A 20572-nucleotide genomic window follows, 5' to 3' on the forward strand; every position below is an offset into this window, starting at 1 on the left:
ATGCAGAAAGGACCAAGATATCTGTTGATCTTGTTATCTTAAACATGTCACGTGGAAAGTTGAAATTAACCCAAAAAAAAAGACATTGTTTTTAAACAAACTAAAAAAATAAGACAAAAAAATGAAACGAATATATAATTTAACATTTTAAAAATATCAAAAAATAATCAAACTATACCATTAACTAATATGATGGTACAAAACAGACAAAAAGCAAAAAACGAAAAAAAAATTACAAATATAAATGTCAATGTAGTTTGGGCCCGGGCTTAGCACGGTCAAGAACACAAGTATATATATATATATATATATATATATATATATATCGACTCCAGAGAGATCAATTACATGTAGGATTCTTTTTTTTTCTTTTGCTTGCAAGTCTTTTAAGTATTTCAATTCTAGTTACTTGCCTATAGTTTATGAATTTGAATGCACATGTTTTTTTCTTTTTAGAAATTGAGACTTTGAACATTCTCTTTGGTCTTCAGTGTATTTTAGTGTCACTTCTTGTTTTTTCATAATACGACAACGAAACCAAGAAATCTGATGTGTGTACTCAATTAGATAATTATGTAATTATCTTCTTAACCTCACCTAGTTCCATAGTTTAGCCATATATAGAGATAAATAGATAGATATATCACGTACTGCATTTTTCTTCTGATAAAATTCCATCTATTTCATTAATGATGGGATAATTTACTTAATTACACAGTGATGCATACCAAACCACTGGATGTTACAATTTGCTTTGTTCTGGATTTGTACAGACCAATAACAGAATAGCTATTGGGGCAGTGATCTCTCCAACATCCTCTAATAATGGCGGCCAATATGATATCACCCTATTGATTTGGAAGGTAATTTCACTTTTAACAAAAACAAAAAGGCAATGAAAGAACATTGCATTGCAATAGTAACTACACTGATTAGGGCGTCTGTAAAAAAGTTTGGAATGCCACTGGGAATTGTTTTTTCTTTTCCCTACTTTTATTAGAGAGGTCATTCCTACTTAAAAAATTTATTTTCCTTTATAAAAAAAAAAGTTTGACCAACCGAACATGGGAAATTTTTTAAAAAGTCTTTAAAATATTTTTCTCCCAGCCAACACACCCTTATTAGAGTCGAGGCCTTTGCTTTAATAGTGACACTCCAAATATAGTTTATAGTTCCAATTCTAATGCTTTTTTTTTCTTCAAAATGGATGTTAAAGGAAATTAATCTTGGAAATCATTTTATTCAGCTGGCCGGCTTAACTAGCAATAACTTACGTAATGTTTATTTGTAATGTTAGTTATGGAACACTAAAAGTCATGCTACCATAACATTACTATTTCTTAATTCATTCTCATAAGCCTCTTCTTTGATTCGATCAACAATGTAACTGTATCATAACTGAGCGCACCTTTAACACAATGAGCAAGAATGTATTCATTATCTTGGTTTTACATTATGTATTATGTATATATAGTAGAATTTTGTTATATCATATGTAGTGGGAAGGAAAGTGGAAATGAGACAAAAAATAATAAAGTGAAAGTCCGATAGTCAATTAATTATGTTATCATAATTTCTCAAAAGAGGTTAAATCTTTCCTCGCATTTATTGACTTCAAATTCTGAACTGGGAAGACTTTTGAAATTTACTATTATTTTAAACATGTCATAACATTTGTATTGATAGAAAAGTTTTTTATTATTAAATATACAAACAATAAAAAAGAGAAATATTTATGTCTAAGTAATTTATGCATGCAGGATCCCAAGCATGGGAACCGGTGACTAGAGTTTGGTCAGGAGTTGTAGTAGGGTACTGGCCATCATTTTTATTTTCACATCCTAGGAGTTCAGCAAGCATGATACAATTTGGTGGCGAAATAGTGAACAGTAATCCCAATAGTCCCTCTGGATTTCACACATCAACTCAAATGGGAAGAGGTCATTTTGCTGCACAAGGATTTGGCAAAGCTTATTTTCCAAATTTGCAACAATTAGATTCCGATAATAGCTTAGTACCTCTTTTAAATCTCAAAGTCGTGGATGATCACCCAAATTGCTATGATGTTGACGGAGGGACTAATTCTGTTTCGGGTAATTATTTTTAGGAAAAAATACATAAAATAGTATACTTAAGTATTAAATTACAAAAAATAATAACACTTTTATCAAATTACATTTTGTTGCATATGTATTTGTATATATTTGTATTTTTGTAGTAACAGTTTGCAAAAATACAAAATACATATCGATCATAAAGGCAGTAAAAATCATATGTATTTGTATTTTTGTAGCAACAGTTTGCAAAAATACAAAATACAACTTGTTATATTATGTAATTATGAAATTGTTGCTATGAAACTCATAATTAAGGAGATAAGTATCTATTTCTAAATCTTCCCATTTTTTTTACTATGGAGGTCCTGGTAGAAACTAACGTTGTTCTTAATTAAAACTAAAAGGTATAGTGTGTGATCTTTCTCTCTTTCTTTTTCTTTAAACAGTTTTGGGATGATTGGTTGTTGAGCTTTGCCAGCTTGGGTTATTCTTTTTATTGTATTTTTTGGTCAAAAAGGTGATCCAGTAATTAGCTATACCACGTGTAATCAGAGAGCGGCGAAAATGGAAAAAGGAAATAGTGAATATAATATTGTGTTTATTACTCCTATCTTCTCTCTTTTACAATATTTTGTTGACTGAAGTGAACTTTCAATCTTCCTGAAACAAAAGACAATATTGTATGAGTAATCAAGAGTGGTTTATTGATTATATATCTGAAGTGGTGGCACGAAAATCATACAGCTCTCTTAAGATTCTTCTTCCAGCCGCCATACGTATACTAACCCATACTTCTATTCTATGCCTGTCCACCTTGAGATTGTAATGACTCATTTTGAAACAATTGCCACAACTTGTTGAAAGATAAAAATTGTGATTGTTTTTTCCCTACCTTTTTCTTTGAAGACATCATCGCTGGCCAGGCACAGGTACATTTCTCGACCTCGCGCATTTGATGCTAGTAGCTTGAGTTTACTGTCAGTGTAAAAAATCTTTACCTGGGTGGTGTAATTTAACTTGTTATATAGCATATCTTTTTCCATTTATTCCGAGTTGTCAATCGATGTTCATTATACAGCACGGCCTCTTTATTCGGTACACGTCAAGCATTAGTACTTTGACTTATTCCTGCCGTGGGTGCTCTAAATAATGCATCCATTTCCCAAATTACTTGTCGCGATAATCCTGACACCTAGTATAAGATAACAAAAAGAAGTACCAATTCCCAACTCTTGCTATAAAACTTCAAGCTTATTCAAATAAGGATAAAACAGAAATAATAATATAAACGACCAGCCTGTACGAGCAGTGGTTAGGCAAATATGCAACACTGATTTTTTTTTTTTATAAGAGTATATGCAACATGAAATTAATCAGCAGACATCATTGTACAAGAAAATGTGTGTAGCATACAAGAATAAAGTCAAATACAATAACAAAAAAAAATGGCACAACAAAACAATTTGCTTCAAACCTATGAACTAATCAGTACATCTCCTGCAAAGCAGCTTAAAGCATTGGAACTCGTGAGTTTTCTGAGCCTCAAGCAAACTTAATTGGATTGGATCAACATCTCGCTGTGATTTTACGTAAGTCTCAACTCATATTCACCAGCCATAGTAATATATCTCACCCAAGGAAGAGCCTGATAGCCACTTTTTTCGATTATCTTCAAGTAGCGAACCTAGCATGCATTAAAGGATCCACATTGGTCAGAAATTTCGAAAATGAAAGCTAACAACAAAATTCCATCTAGGTTATCGATGCGGAAAGTTTTTTTGATTAACTAAACCTACAAAAAGGGCCATAAAAAGCAGGATATTTTATCACGTCTTCCATCCAAGGGTGGAGCCAAGTGGAGAGAAAGCGGTTCATCCAAACCCCTTTAAACCCCCGTAGGCAAAAGTCACAGTATACAAAGTTTAAAATAAAAAACTACGTATACATAATAGATATTGAATCCCATTGACTTCTTTGTGTATTTACTTTTTAATATTTTAAATCCTTTTAATGAAAACCTTGGCTCTACCACTACTTCCGTCACCACCCAGAAAAACAAGAATGGACAGAAATGTTCAAAATTAAGTCTGTTTGGGATTGTTTTTTTCAAAAATAAACACTAACTTGTAAAAGTGTATCTATATATAATCAGAAGCAATTTTTTTACTGTTGAGAAGAAGTAGAAAATTTCTACGTTTTTGCATAAAATTATTTTTTTCATGATAAAAGTATATATCTATATCTATCTATCTATCTATTCTCTCTCTATATATATATATATTTGATAACCATGGTGTCCGAGCCAGCTTGCACGCACCTAGACTAATTTCATGAAATATCTATCACCTCCTCCCTCCCACGAGCAACAGATTGGGAAGAAATCACCTAGTGTTTGTCCATGTTTAAAATTAAACATGAGACTTCATAGTTCTCAACCCAATGAATCATTGAACCACTAGGCTAAACCTTTGAGGTGCTATATATAATTGACATATATCATAAATTTAATTAAAGTTTTAATTTAAAATTTTATTACACCATTTTTATATTATTTTATGATTTATATATTATTATTTTATTTTCCACTCTTTTAGAAAATCAAAAATATCATTAATGTTGATGATCAAAGAATATATATCTCTTTATTTTTTATCATTAGTGACAATAAATTACAAATAAATCACATTGCAAGACCAAATGGTATTTTGACAGCACTTAAAAATATTTTCTCTCAAATATTTAATCTCTTAAAATAAACAATTCATAAAAAGTGACATATTTGTTACCATGCATAGTACACATACGTGAATAGGGTGGTTGTTGATTTTTAGTACAATTTTAACATAACAGTAAAAAATGTATCCACGAAAAAAAGGAAACAAATGATGCTAGAATATTTGATCAAACGCTTAGAAGGCCTGACCTTTCATTTTCCTCATCCACCATCAAGTTATTGATTGATTTTAACTTTATGTATTGTATTATTTTATAAATAAATATTATTTTTATATTAATTAATTATTTTTCTTTACATTGATGTAGGTAAACCAATTAGATGACTCAGGTTGTCCAATAATGATTGATTATTTGGTTAAATCATTGTAGTAATATTATATCAATATTTAATTTTTTTAATGCATCTATACATATAAATATTGATTGAAACTTTTATAATACGTACTTTTAGCTAAATAAAAATAAAAATTTAATTAAAAATATTATAATAGACAGTTCAAATAAATTCTACTTATAAAATGATATTAGTAGTAAAAGTTCATGGATACATGTCTTTTTCTTATAATTTGTCTCGCAAAAGCATGTCTTGAAAAAGATTAACACAATTTATTTAACAAAAACACTTTTCAAATGAATTTATCAAACACAAATTTACTCTATATAATAAGAGTGAATGAGGGCTGAATGAGGAATGAATTTGCTTATTATTCTTTGTCCTGAGCCGGGATCTGCGGAGGTAGTGGTATGAACTGCGTACATTTTACCCTCCCCAGACCCCACTGTGTGATAATACACTGGGTTTGTTGTTGTTGTTGCAAAGTTTCATTTATTATTATTTGAGGACGTTTTTAGAATTACTTACATTTATTTAAAATTTACGTAAAAAAAATACTATACATTACAATAATTAATGTTAAAATATTTAAAAGGCATGATAAAAAATTGATTGTTTCTCAAATTTTTTGAAGTGTTGCTTAAATTGGGATAGCTATTTAAAAATAATATAAAAAATAAAAATACTAAAAATAATAATAATTAACAACTTAAAATATTTAAAAGACATAAAAAATAAAAATGAGATGAGCTTGGAATCAACTTTCAAAAATGATAAATAAGCTTCTCAAAGTCCCACTTATATCTTTTTGATGAGCTTAGAGTCAGTGTGGAAAATGAATAAGAGTGAATGAGAAGCTTAAGGGTCGTTTTTTTAAAATGACAACTAAGCATCTCAAAGTTTCATTTATTACTATTTGAAGATTTTTCTAGAATTACTTATATCTATTTTAAATTTATGTAAAAAAATACTATACATTACAATAATTAATTTTAAAATATTTAAAAGACATGATAAAAAAATCGATTGTTTCTCAAAATTTTTGTGATGTTGCATAAATTGGGATAATTTTTTAAATGATGTTAAAAATACTATAAATAATAATAATTAACAACTTAAAATATTTAAAGGATATTACTCTGTATAATAAAGAGTGAGTGGGATAGGGAGCGAGCAGCTTCCGGTCGTCCTGCTTGTCAACCGTTTTGCTGGTTGCTCCGTAATTTTACTACATCGTCCCTAATTAATTATTATATGTCATCATCGTATTAGAAAATTAATAATATTTAATTAAAAAAGTAAAATAAACATTTATGATATGTTTTGCTTCAGCTGCTTCAACCATAATTTAACTATATCACCCCTAATCAATTATTATAAGTTATTTTAGTATTGAAAAATTATCATAGAATCATTTAAGTATGAAAATATTAATAATATTTAATGTTGAATTAACTTAACGTCATGTCAACTTAATTTTTTTCCCACAAGTATTTTTTTATAATAATTTTGTTATATCACTTCTAATTAGTTACTATAAGTCATTTAAGACATCTCTACTTCACTGTTCAATCATGATTTTACTATATCATCCTTAATTAATTATTATGGTCATCTAAGCATTGTGTCACTTAAATTGAAATAAAAGAAAAAAATATTATAAATCATAATAATTAAAAAAATTAAATTATTTTAAAAATGTAATTGACTATCAATGCCGATAAATTTTAGACAGAAAAAATAACATATATTATTTGAATATTAATAAAAAGTATTATAAATTATAATAGTTAACAACTTAAAATATCTAAAAAAAAATAATCCTTCATATATTTTTAGAAAAAAAATACTTAAGAAATACTACACATCACAGTAATTGACAACTTACAAAAGTTAAAGGTCAGGCACAACTTCTTTAGTCCTTTTCCTTGCCTTAATTGTTTTTTCATCCATTTTAATTTGTTTGTCTTCTTTTTTTAATTTGTTATATATTTCAAAAAAAAATACAAAAACATTCATGGAAATCACAATAATTAATAACTTAAAAAATTTAAAAGGTATAAAATATTTGGCTGACTCTCGAAATTATATCATTGTCACTTAATTTGTAATAAAAGAAAAAGTATTATAAATCACCGTAATTAAAAACTTAAACTATTTTTAAAATATAATTGACTATCAATGCCATAAAAATTTTTATAAGGAGAGTAACATATATTATTTAAAAATAAATAAAATATATTATAAATTACAGTATTTAATAGCTCAAAATATCTTTAAAAAAAATTAATCTATTATATATTCCAAAAAATACGTAAAAAAGTACTATAGATCATAGTTAACACCTTACAAAAATTAAAAGATATAAAATATTTGAATGACAGACAAAATATTTGCTTAACTCTAAAAATTATATTTGCGCCACTTGAATTGAAATATAAAAAGGTATTATAAATATCACTAATTAAAACTTAAATTATTCTAAAAATATAATTGACTATCGACGCCACAAAAGTTTGAACAAGTAGAGTAATGTATTATTTAAAAATTTGATAAAAGATATTATAAATTACGACAGTTAACAACTTAAAATATCTAAAGCACATTAAAAATATGTGTGGTTATCTAAATTTTATTTATGTCATATATAAAACTAAAAAATAATATATATTAAGCCCGTGTCAGCATGAGCCCTCGACATCTAGTATTTTTTAAAAGCATTTTTCTGAAAGTCTATTTTGTAAAAAATGCTTCTCAAGTGGGCAACATTGGCACGGCACTCTGTATCTAGTATTTTTTAAAAACATTTTTCTGAAAGTCTATTTTGTAACAAATGCTTCTCAAGTGGGCATATTTCTAACGGGCCCCAAAGGGAGGACGGGCGAACGGGGGGACAATCAGGACCACACCGAAGTTGGTTCCGTCGACTCCATCTTATACATCACTTTATCTAACCTCATTTTAGTTGCTCAGCTCGTCAACTTTACTGTTACCCGCCCCCAAACCATGCTCCCTCTCGAGGATGATAAATAGGGATATTACATTTTTTCCCCTGGACTTGTCCAATTTTTACTCAAGAATACTTAAAATTTGCAGGCAACCTACGACCGCCTTAAACTATTTCAAAGAGGCATTATTTGGACCTTTTCTATTGAGTTGGTCCAGGTGTCCTCCTCCTCTTCTCGGGGATTTTTTTTCCATTCTTTCTTTCTAACCTGGGTCGCTGGACACGCATCCTCCATTTTTTTCTTCTTCAGACAGCCTTTTGGCTTCTCTTATTTATTCTTTTTCAGCTTTCCCCCTTTTTTAATCTTATTTTCTTCTTCTTCAGCTGACTCTTCTTGTTCTTATTTTTCCAGTTTATTAATTTAATAGAATTTTCTATTGTTAGTTTCTTGAATGATTGTATTAGCTATTTCAGTTCTTTAGTTTATCTTCTCTGGCAGGCCGTAATTATTATTTCTGAAGTTGTTTTATCCTAACAGGCATTATATCTGTGTAAGGTTTATTTTGGTCTTTTCTATAAACTTGTGTTCATCCTAACGGGCATTCAGGAGAAAGGAGAAAGGAGAGATTGACGAAAATGTCACTTCTCGCCTCTGAAATCTTGTGTGACAAAAAGTCACCTCGGCAAGTTCTATATTGTGGTGGTTAGACAGGCTTTGTTATATGAGGTGGAGTATTGGCCTATTAAAAAGGCCACATCAAGAAGATGGAGGTGGCGGAAATGAGAATGCTTAGGTGGATGTGTGGGTGTACTAGGAAAGATAGGATTAGAAATAAAGTTATTCAGGTGGGAGTGGCTTCGGTGAAAGCCAAAATGAGGGAAGCGAGGTTGAGATGGTTCGGTCATGTGATGAGAAGGAGCATGGAAGCCTCAGTGAGGAGGTGTGAGAAATTGGCTAAGAATAGTTTCAAGCGAGTTAGAGGTAGACCAAATAATATTGGGGGAGGTGATTAGACATAATATGAAGCAGCTTCATCTTATCGAAGATATGACCCTAAATAGAAAGTTGTGGAGGAGGCGAATTAGGGTAAAAGGTTAGTCTGAGTTTAGGATATTGTATCTTTTGGTGTGTTTCTTGGAGTATCTTGCTTATGGTATCATTGGATATGCTAATTTCTATTGTATCTTGTTCTTTTCCTGTTCCTACTAGTACTATACCCTATCTTGTATTTTGTTCTTTTACTATTTCTTATCGTAGAATGTTTTATTTTGAGTCGGGGATCTATTGGAAACAGCTTCTCTATCTCACATTTGAGGTAGTGGTATGAATTGCGTACATTTACCCTCCCCAAACCCCACTTGATGGGAATATACTGGGTATGTTGTTGCTGTGTTTCATTTTAATGAAGCAATCTGCTTCAGCAAAGCTTGAAGCGGGACTTTTGCTTTTTCGGCACTATGCTAATTGCACCTTGTCAAAAAGGTGTTCTTTTTTTTAATAAACTGTGGCGTCCGAGCTAGCTTGCATAGCAACAAATACCAAATAATTTTGTCCACCAAGGCTAGAATAGATGGAAAGAAATCACCTAGTGTTTGTCTTTGCTGGGATTTGAACTTGAGATCTCAAGGTGCGCAACCCACTTCATTGACCACTAGGCCACATCCTTGGGTGCAAAAGGTGATCATTTTTAATTTTATCTAATCTTGTATGAGGGCACATCATCTTGGCATCCATATCTCTACAACACTCTTTATCTTATGGATATGTTGGACTTTAGCAGCCCAACATGCACAACATTTAACATTATTGATCTTATAGTTGTTCAGTAGAGATTACCTTTCAATTTGGTAGGCATTTTTCCATCACATCACACCTGGGTAACACTCTCTATTTGAACCATCAGGTTTAACATTTTCACTTGCCATTCCATTCTCCTGAAAGAATGAGCCTACATGTATATAAATTGCTTGCATTTTGGCACCACCTAGTCTCACCTCAACTTTGCTCTTCTCATGTTGCATTTTGGCACCACCTAGTCTCACCTCAACTTTGCTCTTCTCATGTGAACTAAACTTGTAGTGCATGTACTCGGCCTTACTTCTTATCCTATCCTACTCTAAAGTGGTTTTCCATAGTTCAAGCTTTGGTTGACACCCTCGCTAGATTCATCAATTAATTCAATATCAGCAAATAGAATACATCTTTTATGATCTATGCAAAAACCTTAACATGCATTGAATACACAACTCATAATGGTTTCTCAATACAATGGACTAAATGAGGACCTGGGCATCTAGCGTATTGGAGAAATTTGGGAAAAGAAAAATACTGAATAATCCAACTGAACTACAATTACAGTTATTTAGGGCTCACCTGTATACCCGAAACTGTAAAATATGGTATCTCAAATTTTACACGTACAGGAGCTTTTCTTTCAGGAACTGCTTCTTCTGCTGTAATGCTGGGAAGTCTAAACTCTGCTCTCAACATATATTCCTGAAAATGAAATGAGAATTAGCATAAAAAGAAATCTCAGTGAGAGAACAAACGGCAAAAGTAACTGAGTTAAAAACCTTAAGACATGACTAAGTGCACGCTTACCTTACCACCTGGAAAAGATTTTATCTTCCAAATCAATGCATCCTTTTCAGGTGCATAAGTAGATGATCCCATTGATGTACGAACATCTGGATTAGTTGCATCAGTGGGAACGGGCAACTCAATTTCAACATTAATTGCAGTGCTGAAATTATCAAATAAACTCAAAACTGAACCAGCAACACATTGTTATATCATAATGCATGGCATCCAAACTCATACAGATTAACTGACACAGCTCCAATTAGGCTGTAGCACAATACAAATGGACATACCTTCTCTCCTTGAATTGGCTTCGTGCTTTAACCAGAATTTCCACACGGCTCTTAGAATGTCTTTCCACTTGGGCTTCAACCCACACAAGAGGCTTTACCTGAGAAGTAGTACTAACGCTTTAACATATTGAATCAGCAAAGGCACTAAAACTTTCAGTTGGATAGAAAGCATCAAAAACATGATTGTACCTGTGTACTGAGTCTGTAGGTCATAACTTCGAAAGCTCCATCAGGAGGTATGAATGATATAGTACGATCATTCTCAAATCGAGCCAAACGCACACACCTAAGTTGAAGTAGAAGTCATATAATGAGAGACAGGTCGGATAGGGGAGGGGAGATTGGTTGAAGAGGAGAGAGACGGGTTACAACTTGAACGTGGTAAAGCTATACTACAGAAAAGCCTTCAGACTTTTTCATTTTAAAAAGGGAAGCAAGGATTTTCCGATTAAAACTGACCACCCACTTGCTTACTCTATCGGAAGTTTTAATAGACTATACTACAATCCCAGAATAACATAATTTGTCCCCTACTCACCCACATTGGGCCAATTATTGCATAAAGCATATATGCAAAAAGATGTTAGAATGCACAACAAAGGAACAAGTTGAATCACATACTGATGAAACTTGATATCATCTAGATCAATAGCTTTCCCCTTAGCATTACGTCCTTGTGCTTCGAGCAATACTCTATCATTAAGACCAAGCTTACACTCCGGCATACCACTGCAAGAGAAAAAACATTATGCTGCTCGTCAATTAAACAGCTGGGTAAAGGATAAGATCTCAAAATTGAGAGACTAAAGAAACATGACGGAGGCATTTTGTGTCTGGTTTACATTTAGCAGGAATTGAATTGCATTTAAACTAGTGAAAACCTTATGGGAGATCAAAAGGTATGCAGTCCTTGTATCAACATTTAAATCCTAGTCATTTTACATATATAGGAACTAGTAATTCTACTATAGAGGCAGCTCATTAGAAAAATGGGGAGGAGATACATGCAAGAAGAAGAAGAACACCAACTCAACCATGTAGATCTAAAGTCGAAGGCTCGGAGAACAAGTTTACATGTAAATATGACCTTAGTGATGACAGAATCATCCGTATAGAACATTTTCACACTGATAGAGATGGTTCAAAACATATAAAACAATATTTAAGATCAGACAGGACACTAGATTTGGAAACATCCCAGAGGTTTTAGTCTTTATCTTAGCTTTAGAACAAACAGTTTTACAATCTTCAGAAAAGGGGCAATAATCTCAACTTTTACTGAAGTGCCAAAAAGATTTTAAGAAACACGTCTGAAGTATTATTTTACTTACTAGTAAGAGGGAAAGCACACAGCAGACGTCAACATGTCTGCTTGAGCTGTGTGCTTCCCTCACAAAACAGTTGCTTGGCTCAGTGGATAAAGCTTGACATTTCAAGCACTACGTTGCAGGTTCAAACCTGTGTGGCAACATGATATTTTTTAATGCAGCTGCTGCTGTTGTTTATTGCACTGTTTATTTAATGTAAATATTGGTCCCACATTAGTTTTCACCATTCATTATATCTTATAAGAGGGAAGGGCAAGGAGAAGCAGGCAGGTCTCCGTCAACATGCCTGCTTCTTCAGCCTACTTCATAAGTTACTTCCTTCGTAATTTTATTATGTCAATCTCTAATTAATTATTATCAGTTATTTATGTATTACAAAATTAATAATATTTAATAAAAAAGTAAAATAGATATTTATGACATGTCTGCTTCAACTGTTTCATCCATAATTTGACTATATCACCCATAGTTAATTATTATAAGTCATCTAAATATTAAAAAATTATTATAAAGTCATCTAAGTATTAAAAAATTAATAATATTTAATGTTAAATTTATTTGACGTTTTATATGAGACCCATTTAATTTTTTCCCGCATGTATTTTTGTATAGTAATTTTGTTGTACCACTTCTAATTAAACATGTCGGTTTTGTTGTTTCAATCGTGATTTTACTATGTCACTCCTAATTAATTATTATGACCATTTCAACATTGTATAAATTAATAATATTTTATAAAAAAAGGTAAAATAAATATAAAATAATAAGTTAATCAAAAAAAATTAACAAGTATTTTTTATAGTAACTTTGCTATATCACTTCTAATTAGTTTTTGTGAGTCATTAAGACATGTCTGTTTCACTGCTTCAATCGTAACTTTACCATATCACCCATAATTGATTATTATGTTCATCTAAGCATTATGACACTTAAATTGAAATAGAAGAAAAAATATTACACATCACAATAATTTAAAACTTAAATTATTTAAAAAATGTAATTGACTATCAATGCAACAAAAATTTGGACAACGAGAGCGATATATATTATTTGAAAATTACATAAAAAGTATTATAAATTACAATAATTAACAGCTTAAAATATCTATAAAAGAAATCTGTTATATATTTTTAAAAAAATATTATAATTCACAATAATTAAAACAAAAAATTTTAAAAATATTTATTGGGCCCGTCACAACAGATCGTCAACATGTTTGCTTGAGTTATGTGCTTCCCTCACAAAACAGTTGCTTGGCTCAGTGGATAAAGCTTGACATTTCAAGCACTACATTGCAGATTCAAACCCGTGTGGCAACATGATATTTTTTAATGCAGTTGTTGTTGTTTATTGCACTATTTATTTAATGTAAATATTGGCCCCACATTAGTTTTCTCAATGCAATAGGGCCCTTGGTGTACTAACATGTTTTTTTTTATTATTTATATTGTGCATTTTCATTTACATAAAAAATATATTTTTAATAATAAAAGGGTCTTTTTCAAATAATTTATATATTTAAAAATTATGTAAAATTTATTCTAAATCACAATAATTAATAAATTTAAAAATATATTAGAAAATTACAGTTAAGAAAAAATTGTTTCACTCTTAAGAACAAAAAATAGCATACTTTCTTTGTTCTAATTTATGTGGAAGGTTTTGAATTTCAAAAGTTAAACAAATTAATTTTCACTTGAAATTTGGTTTTTTGAAATAACATCTACATATTTGAAAACTACGTAAAAATACAAGAAGTTAATTATGATCAAAGAAAAACTTTATTGCATTACAAAATTTCAAAGGTAACACATAAATTGGGATGGGCAAAATATTATTGTCATTTACAGATACTATTAATAATGAAATTGGCGTTATATTTTTAAAAAATACTTCTACTATCTGATTTTATATTATTGGGCCCATGCTTTGCAAGGGCGCTTCCTGACTAAACAGAAGTCCCCATAGTTAACAGAGTTCTTACAATCATCAATCTTACATACAACAGGGTCAAACCCTTTGTGCTAAAAAGTCACTCTGTCTTAACACATTAATGACCAAAAATCTGTTGTCAAAGCCATACACATGATACTGTTGCTCTGCACATTACGTCTTTAACTCTACCTACCTGTATTCACTGGTCCCAGCTGTTGTTCTTAGCTCAAATTAGCTCTTAAGTTCTCACACTTTCCACCTATAGCAATGATTGGAATTTTCTTTGATTGAAGTTAACTTAAAACAATTATATTAGCTAAATCCAATTAAGAGAGAACAGATGTTTAATTCTATGAAGCAGCAGCTAACTTTACGAAAAATTACTTCTAATCATACACCCTACTTTTACAATGTGGGAAGGGAAAGGAATAACAGCTACTTCAAATTTGAAAATTGGTGGCTCAAGAAGGACGCTTTGAAGAAATGATTGGTGGATGGTTACCTCATTTGTATTAAGGGAAGGCCTGATTTCGTTCTGTCAAAAGAACTGAAAATGCTGAAGTTGGAGATTGAAAGAGTGGAACAAGGAAGCGGCTGGAAATTATGAAGTTAGAAAATGTGATCTGTTGAGAAGGGTTGAAGCTATGGACAGACACATGGAGGAAAGGGACTTAAACAGATGAAAAGATGCTGGAAAGAGCAAACGTACTGGATGGAAATGGAAGATGTTACCAATGCAGAGGAGATTTCTTGGAGACAGAAGTCCAAGTGCTTATTGTTAAAAGAGGGATAGAAACACATTTTTTTTCAGAAAATAACCACTGCCAACAGACAATACAATCACATTGGAAGTTGAAGGAGTTGAACAAAGAAGCTGCTGGTAATTATGAAGTTAGAAAATGTGATCAGTTGAGAAGGGTATGGACAGACACATGGAGGAAAGGGATTTAACTGATGAAGAGATGCTGGAAAACGCATACATACTGATGAAATGGAAGATATTACCAACGCAGAGATTTTTTGGAGACAAAAGTCCAGGTGCTTATTGTTAAAACAGGGAGATAGAAACACATTTTTTTGAGAAAATAACCAATGCCGACAGACAATACAGGGGGTGTTTGGATTAGCTTTTTTCAAGTGATTACAAGCTAAAAGCTAAAATCCAGAAGTGGTAGCAACCAACTTTTGGCTTTTGGCTAATTTTTGACTTTACCAAACACCTCCAAGAATTAAAATGTGCTTAATAGCCAAAAGCACCTAAAAATACGTCAATTCAGACACCCTCACAATCACTTGATTGAATAGATGTGGAGGGGATAACCACGAAAGAACCAGAGGAAATTAAAGGGTAGGGACTTCTATGAAAAACTTCACGGAGAGAGTTGGGGATAAATGTGACAGATTCACCAAAAGAGACTGAAGAGGAAAAGGTATGGCTACAAACATCTTTTAATGAAGAAAACTCTTAATGTTACAAAATGTGAGAAATATTGGAGAAAAAAATATTATTGGATTGTTGTATCTAAATTATTACACCTTATTTATAGACACTACATTACAATCCTTTTTCAAGTAGCATTTTATATACTATTCCTATTCTTATTCCTACTCATATTCTAACACTTCCCCCTCAAACTGGTGCATACAAGTCATATGTACCTAGCTTGTTATAAATATAATTAATATGACGACTAAGGAGGGACTTGGTGAAGATATCTGCAAGTTGATCACTAGACTTCACAAATTTTGTAACAATATCTCCCGAGAGTACCTTTTCTCTGACAAAGTGACAGTCGATCTCTATGTGCTTAGTCCTCTCATGAAACACTGGATTAGAAGCAATATGAAGGGTTGCTTGATTATCACATACAAGTTTCATTTTACCGGTTTCTCCAAATTTTAGTTATGTCAGCAATTGTTTGATCCAAACTAGCTCACGTTGCTGCAGCCATTGCTTGATATTCTGCTTCCGCACTAGATCGAGCACCCACACTCTGTTTCTTACTCTTTCAGGACACTAAATTACCTCCTATTAAAACACAATATCTGGATGTAGAACGTCTATCAAAGAGTGATCCTGCCCAATCAGCATCTATATATCCAATGATATGCTCATGGCCTCAATCCTCGAAGAGTAGTCCTTTACCTGGAGATGACTCTATAATCGCAAAATACGAACAACTGCGTCTCAATGACTATCACAGGGGGAGGTCATAAACTGACTTACAACATTCGAGAAAAGAGATGTCAGGTCTAGTCACTGTGAGATAATTCAACTTTCCTACCAACCGCCTATACCTTCTAGGATCATCGAGTGGCTCCCCCCCCCCCCCCCCATCCTGGTAGAAATTTAGCATTTGGATTCATAGGAGTGTCAACGGGTCTACATCCCATCATTCCTGTCTCCTCAAGAATGTCTAAGGCATACTTGCGTTGAGAAATAACAGTATCAGACAGAAGTGACTTGTTATCAGAAATATGATTAGAAGCACTTGAGCCCACAACCCATGATCTGAAGGTAGGAGATTGTGCAGTTGAGACTATTGGTAGAGATGTATGCTTACTTGTTCGATACCAAAGATACTCATGATATTCCTTGCTAGATAAATACACCTGTTGATCACCTGTGGTGTTAGACTGAGCAACATGTGAATTTTTAGATGGTCGACCATGCAAAGAATAGCATATTTCATGAGTATGTCCAAGCCTATTACAATAACTACACTTAGGTTGAGAATAGCAAATGTCACAAGTGTGTCCAAGCCTTTTACAATAACTACACCTAGGTCGAGATCTTTCAAAACGATCTCCTCCTCGTCGGTTCTTCGTGGAATGTGATGTTTGATTTTCTGATATCGTCGTTAAGGGTTCAAACTTAACCATATTGGAAAGATTTTGGTTATGAAATTCTGATTTTGCAATACTTGAAAGCAGCAAGAGTAATAGTTCAGATGAAAAGGTTTTGAATCAACCAAATAAAAAAACAATCGCTAGAAAATCTGACCACCGCTGGAAAATCTGGAATAAAACTGGTCGGAATAGCTATGCGACCCCAACAGAAAAAGGAATATCTCAAAAAGCCGATCGGAGAATAGCTCACGCGTCGACATGTGGCGTAGATCTTGTCGAAAAATCGAAACTTCGGCAAGCGCGTGGGAGCGCATTAATTGGAGTTTTCCGGTGGTTTTGGTCGGGTTTTTGTCTCTTGAGTTTTCCGATCCTCTCGGTTGAGTTGGATTTTGCACACCATCCACAAACAAATAATGAAACAAATCAGTCACCGAAATTGACGGACGGTCACCGAAAATTGACGCACGGTAACTGATTTTTTTTTCAAGCTTCTCACCAATGCACTGATACCATGTGAGAAATATCGGAGAAAAAAAAACTATTGAATTGTTGTATCTAAATTATTACATAGAAACCCTATTTATAAACACTACATTACAATCCTTTTCCAAGTAGGATTTTGTATACTATTTTTATTCCTACTCATATTCTAACACAACAATATGCTTGTGACGAAGCTTCGGGACCGGACAAGTACACAATGGCTTTCCTCCAAAAATGTTTGTCTAAAATCAGAAAAGTTAAGTAGTTTCCGCTTCTTTATATAATACATAAGCATGACCTTTAACTTGACACCAAATTATAACTATGACATTTAATTTTATCAATGCACAAGTAAGCCTTTTAACTATACAAAAGCTGAACAAAAAAACACTCTAATCCTACCTGGCAAAATGCGTGTATACACTCAAAACCACGCGCGTCAGAGTTAGAATTGGAGTATTTTTTTGTTCAACTTTTGTATAGTTAAAGGACCTATTTGTGCACTGACAAAGTTAAAGGTCATACTTATATGTATTATGCCTTTTCTTTTACTGTCATCAGAAAGTTCCTTGTTTAGAGGATTGGATGAAATTTGTAGAGAATCATATTTTGTAGAGTCTTGTTCTTTTGAAATAACCTTTGTATATGACTGCTTTGGTCATGCTTATGAATGAAAATACTTTTACTTGATCAAAAAAAAAATTTAGAAATAAATAAATAAGAGATGTTACGAGGATAGTGTTGTCAAAGACACGCGTAAAGCGCTTAAGCCCTGAAACGAGGCTCAAAATATGTTGGGCGTTTTGTGTCGCTTAATGTGCACTTCAGTATCATCATCGAGATTATTAGTCATAATTTTCCTTGTCCCTCTTCTGAAAAGGCGACACTAAATAATTGATATTTCACACTATCGTAATTTTTTTCTTTGTTCATATAGTTGTCATTCAAGCTTATAATTATTAAACTTGGAGTTAACATATATATTTTGATTTTTTCCTCCACTGCACTTTTTTCAATTAAATCCCACACTTTATTTGCGTTTAAAGTCCCAATGGACCTTAGAGCTTTTTGTGTTTTTGCTTTTTGATAACATAGATGAGGACAATTGACTATTTCTACCATTAGGAGAGGTTTGAAGAGAGTTTGAATGCTACTTACATTGCTTAATTCCAAAGAAGAAGGGGTCAGAGATGGAAGGATTTTAGACCAATTGGTCTAATTGGGATCTTCTACAAGATAATAGCTAAATTGCTCAAGAAAGGTTGAAAAGAGTAGTGTCAAAGCTTAAATCCAACTCTAAGATGGCCTTTTTGAAAGGAAGACAGACTATGGATGTGGCACTTATTGCAATGAATGCACTCATCCAGACAAAAGGAGAAACAAGTATCATGTGCAAGCTCGACACTAAGAAGGCACGTGATCATGTTAATTGGGATTTCCTTTTAGACATACTGAAAGACATGGGGTTTGATAGGAAGTGGCGGAATGGATTTCTCCACAGGATTTATTTGCTAGCAAGAACAAAAATAGGGATTTGGTACTGCATCAGCGGAGTCAGATGCTCAGTTCTCATTAGTGGCTCTCCACAGGATTGCTGAACTACTCGAAAGGGTATTAGGCAAGGTGATCCAATTGTTCTGTTTTTGTTCTTGCTGGTGACTGAAGACATAAGCAAAATGCTTAACTTTGCTGTAAACCAGAGTTGGACCAGAGGACTCAAAGTAAGCTGGGTCACACAATTACCTATCTCACATATTTTATAAGCTGGCAATACTATTATCTTTGGAGTTGTATCAGGTTTGCACATCAATTGGTCAAAAATTGGAGTTGTATCAGGTTTGCACATCAATTGGTCAAAAAGTAGACTTCTCCCAGTTAATCAAGTTCAGAACTTGCAGGTTCTAGCAACAGTTTACGGGTGCAATACTGATAGACTTCCTACTATTTGTTTGGGCTTACCTTTAGCGGTAAAACATAAATCAGATTCCATTTGGCAAGGTGTGAATGAAAATAGGCTCCCTGATAGAAGAATCAATACCTTTCTTTGGAGGTCGCTTGATTCTAATTAATAGTGATTTGGATTCCATGCCCACATACAGTATATGTCTTGGTCTCCAGCGACTCTGAAGGTGGAGAAAAGGTTAGACAAATTTTCTTTTGGCAAGGTGATAAGGAAAGCAAGACCTTTAACTTGGTCAGATGGGACTTTGATTCTAAAGAAAGAGGACGGAGGACTAGGTATCAAGAATTCAAGGATGCAGAATAGAAGTCTCGTGATGATATGGCTATAGATATTCAACTTTGAAGGTAATGCTTTATGGAGGAAAGTTGCATCAGAGAAATATGGCCTCTTAAATGAGTGGTACTCTAATATGGGCTGCTCACCACGAGGAGTCAATGTCTGGAGAAATATCAAGGCTCTATGGCCTGGTTTCTCAGCTAACATTGATATCAAAGTGCGCAACGGCAGAAAAGTCTTTTTCTGGAAGGACACCTAGATTCAGCATTTCCCTCTTCCCCTCTCAAAGATCAATTTCGTATCTTTTTAGTATAGCACAAGATACAAACCTCACTGTAGCACAAAGCAAAGAAGGAGACAACTGGAACATACTTCTAAGAAGGTATCTAAACGACCGGGAAAAGTTGAGTTCTGCAGAATTTGATGGTCTCCTAACTTCATTTAAAGATCTTAACAGCAGTGAAGATAGCTTGATATGGAAGGGGCAACAATGTGATCTTTCACAGTGAAGTCTTCTTACTCTGGTAATCAGGAATCAATCCACACATGGCCCATGGAAGCAGGTATGGATCTCCAAGGCATCAGTGAAAGTAATGTGCTTTGTGTGTTAGTGAACAGAGAAGCTGCTTCCCTTCAAGATAATTTACAAAGGAGGGGCATCCAACTAATCAACAGATGTTATTTGTGTGGAAAGGAAGAAGAATCTCATAGCCATCTTTTCCTTCACTGTTCTTTCACTTTACAGATATGGTACATGTTCTTTACTATTTTCTAAGTTGCTCGGACTCT

The 20572-nt window shown here is 32.8% G+C and overlaps 1 protein-coding gene across 1 annotated transcript in view; it reads right to left on the bottom strand.

Annotated features, from left to right (window-relative positions):
* Positions 1 to 3369: 3369 nt before the first annotated feature.
* Positions 3370 to 20572, bottom strand: part of LOC107870880 (AP-1 complex subunit mu-2) — a 55535-nt gene continuing 38332 nt past the window's right edge. The window contains exons 6-11 of the mRNA XM_016717572.2: positions 11570 to 11677; positions 11138 to 11234; positions 10949 to 11046; positions 10677 to 10818; positions 10449 to 10571; positions 3370 to 3741 (exon numbers count right to left, since the gene is read on the bottom strand). Of these exons, the coding sequence (XP_016573058.1) occupies positions 3643 to 3741; positions 10449 to 10571; positions 10677 to 10818; positions 10949 to 11046; positions 11138 to 11234; positions 11570 to 11677 (667 nt within the window). The 3' untranslated portion in view covers positions 3370 to 3642. The remainder of the gene's footprint in view (positions 3742 to 10448; positions 10572 to 10676; positions 10819 to 10948; positions 11047 to 11137; positions 11235 to 11569; positions 11678 to 20572) is intronic.

The sequence above is a fragment of the Capsicum annuum genome, chromosome 5 (assembly GCF_002878395.1).
Source record: "Capsicum annuum cultivar UCD-10X-F1 chromosome 5, UCD10Xv1.1, whole genome shotgun sequence".
Classification (NCBI taxonomy): Eukaryota; Viridiplantae; Streptophyta; class Magnoliopsida; order Solanales; family Solanaceae; genus Capsicum; species Capsicum annuum.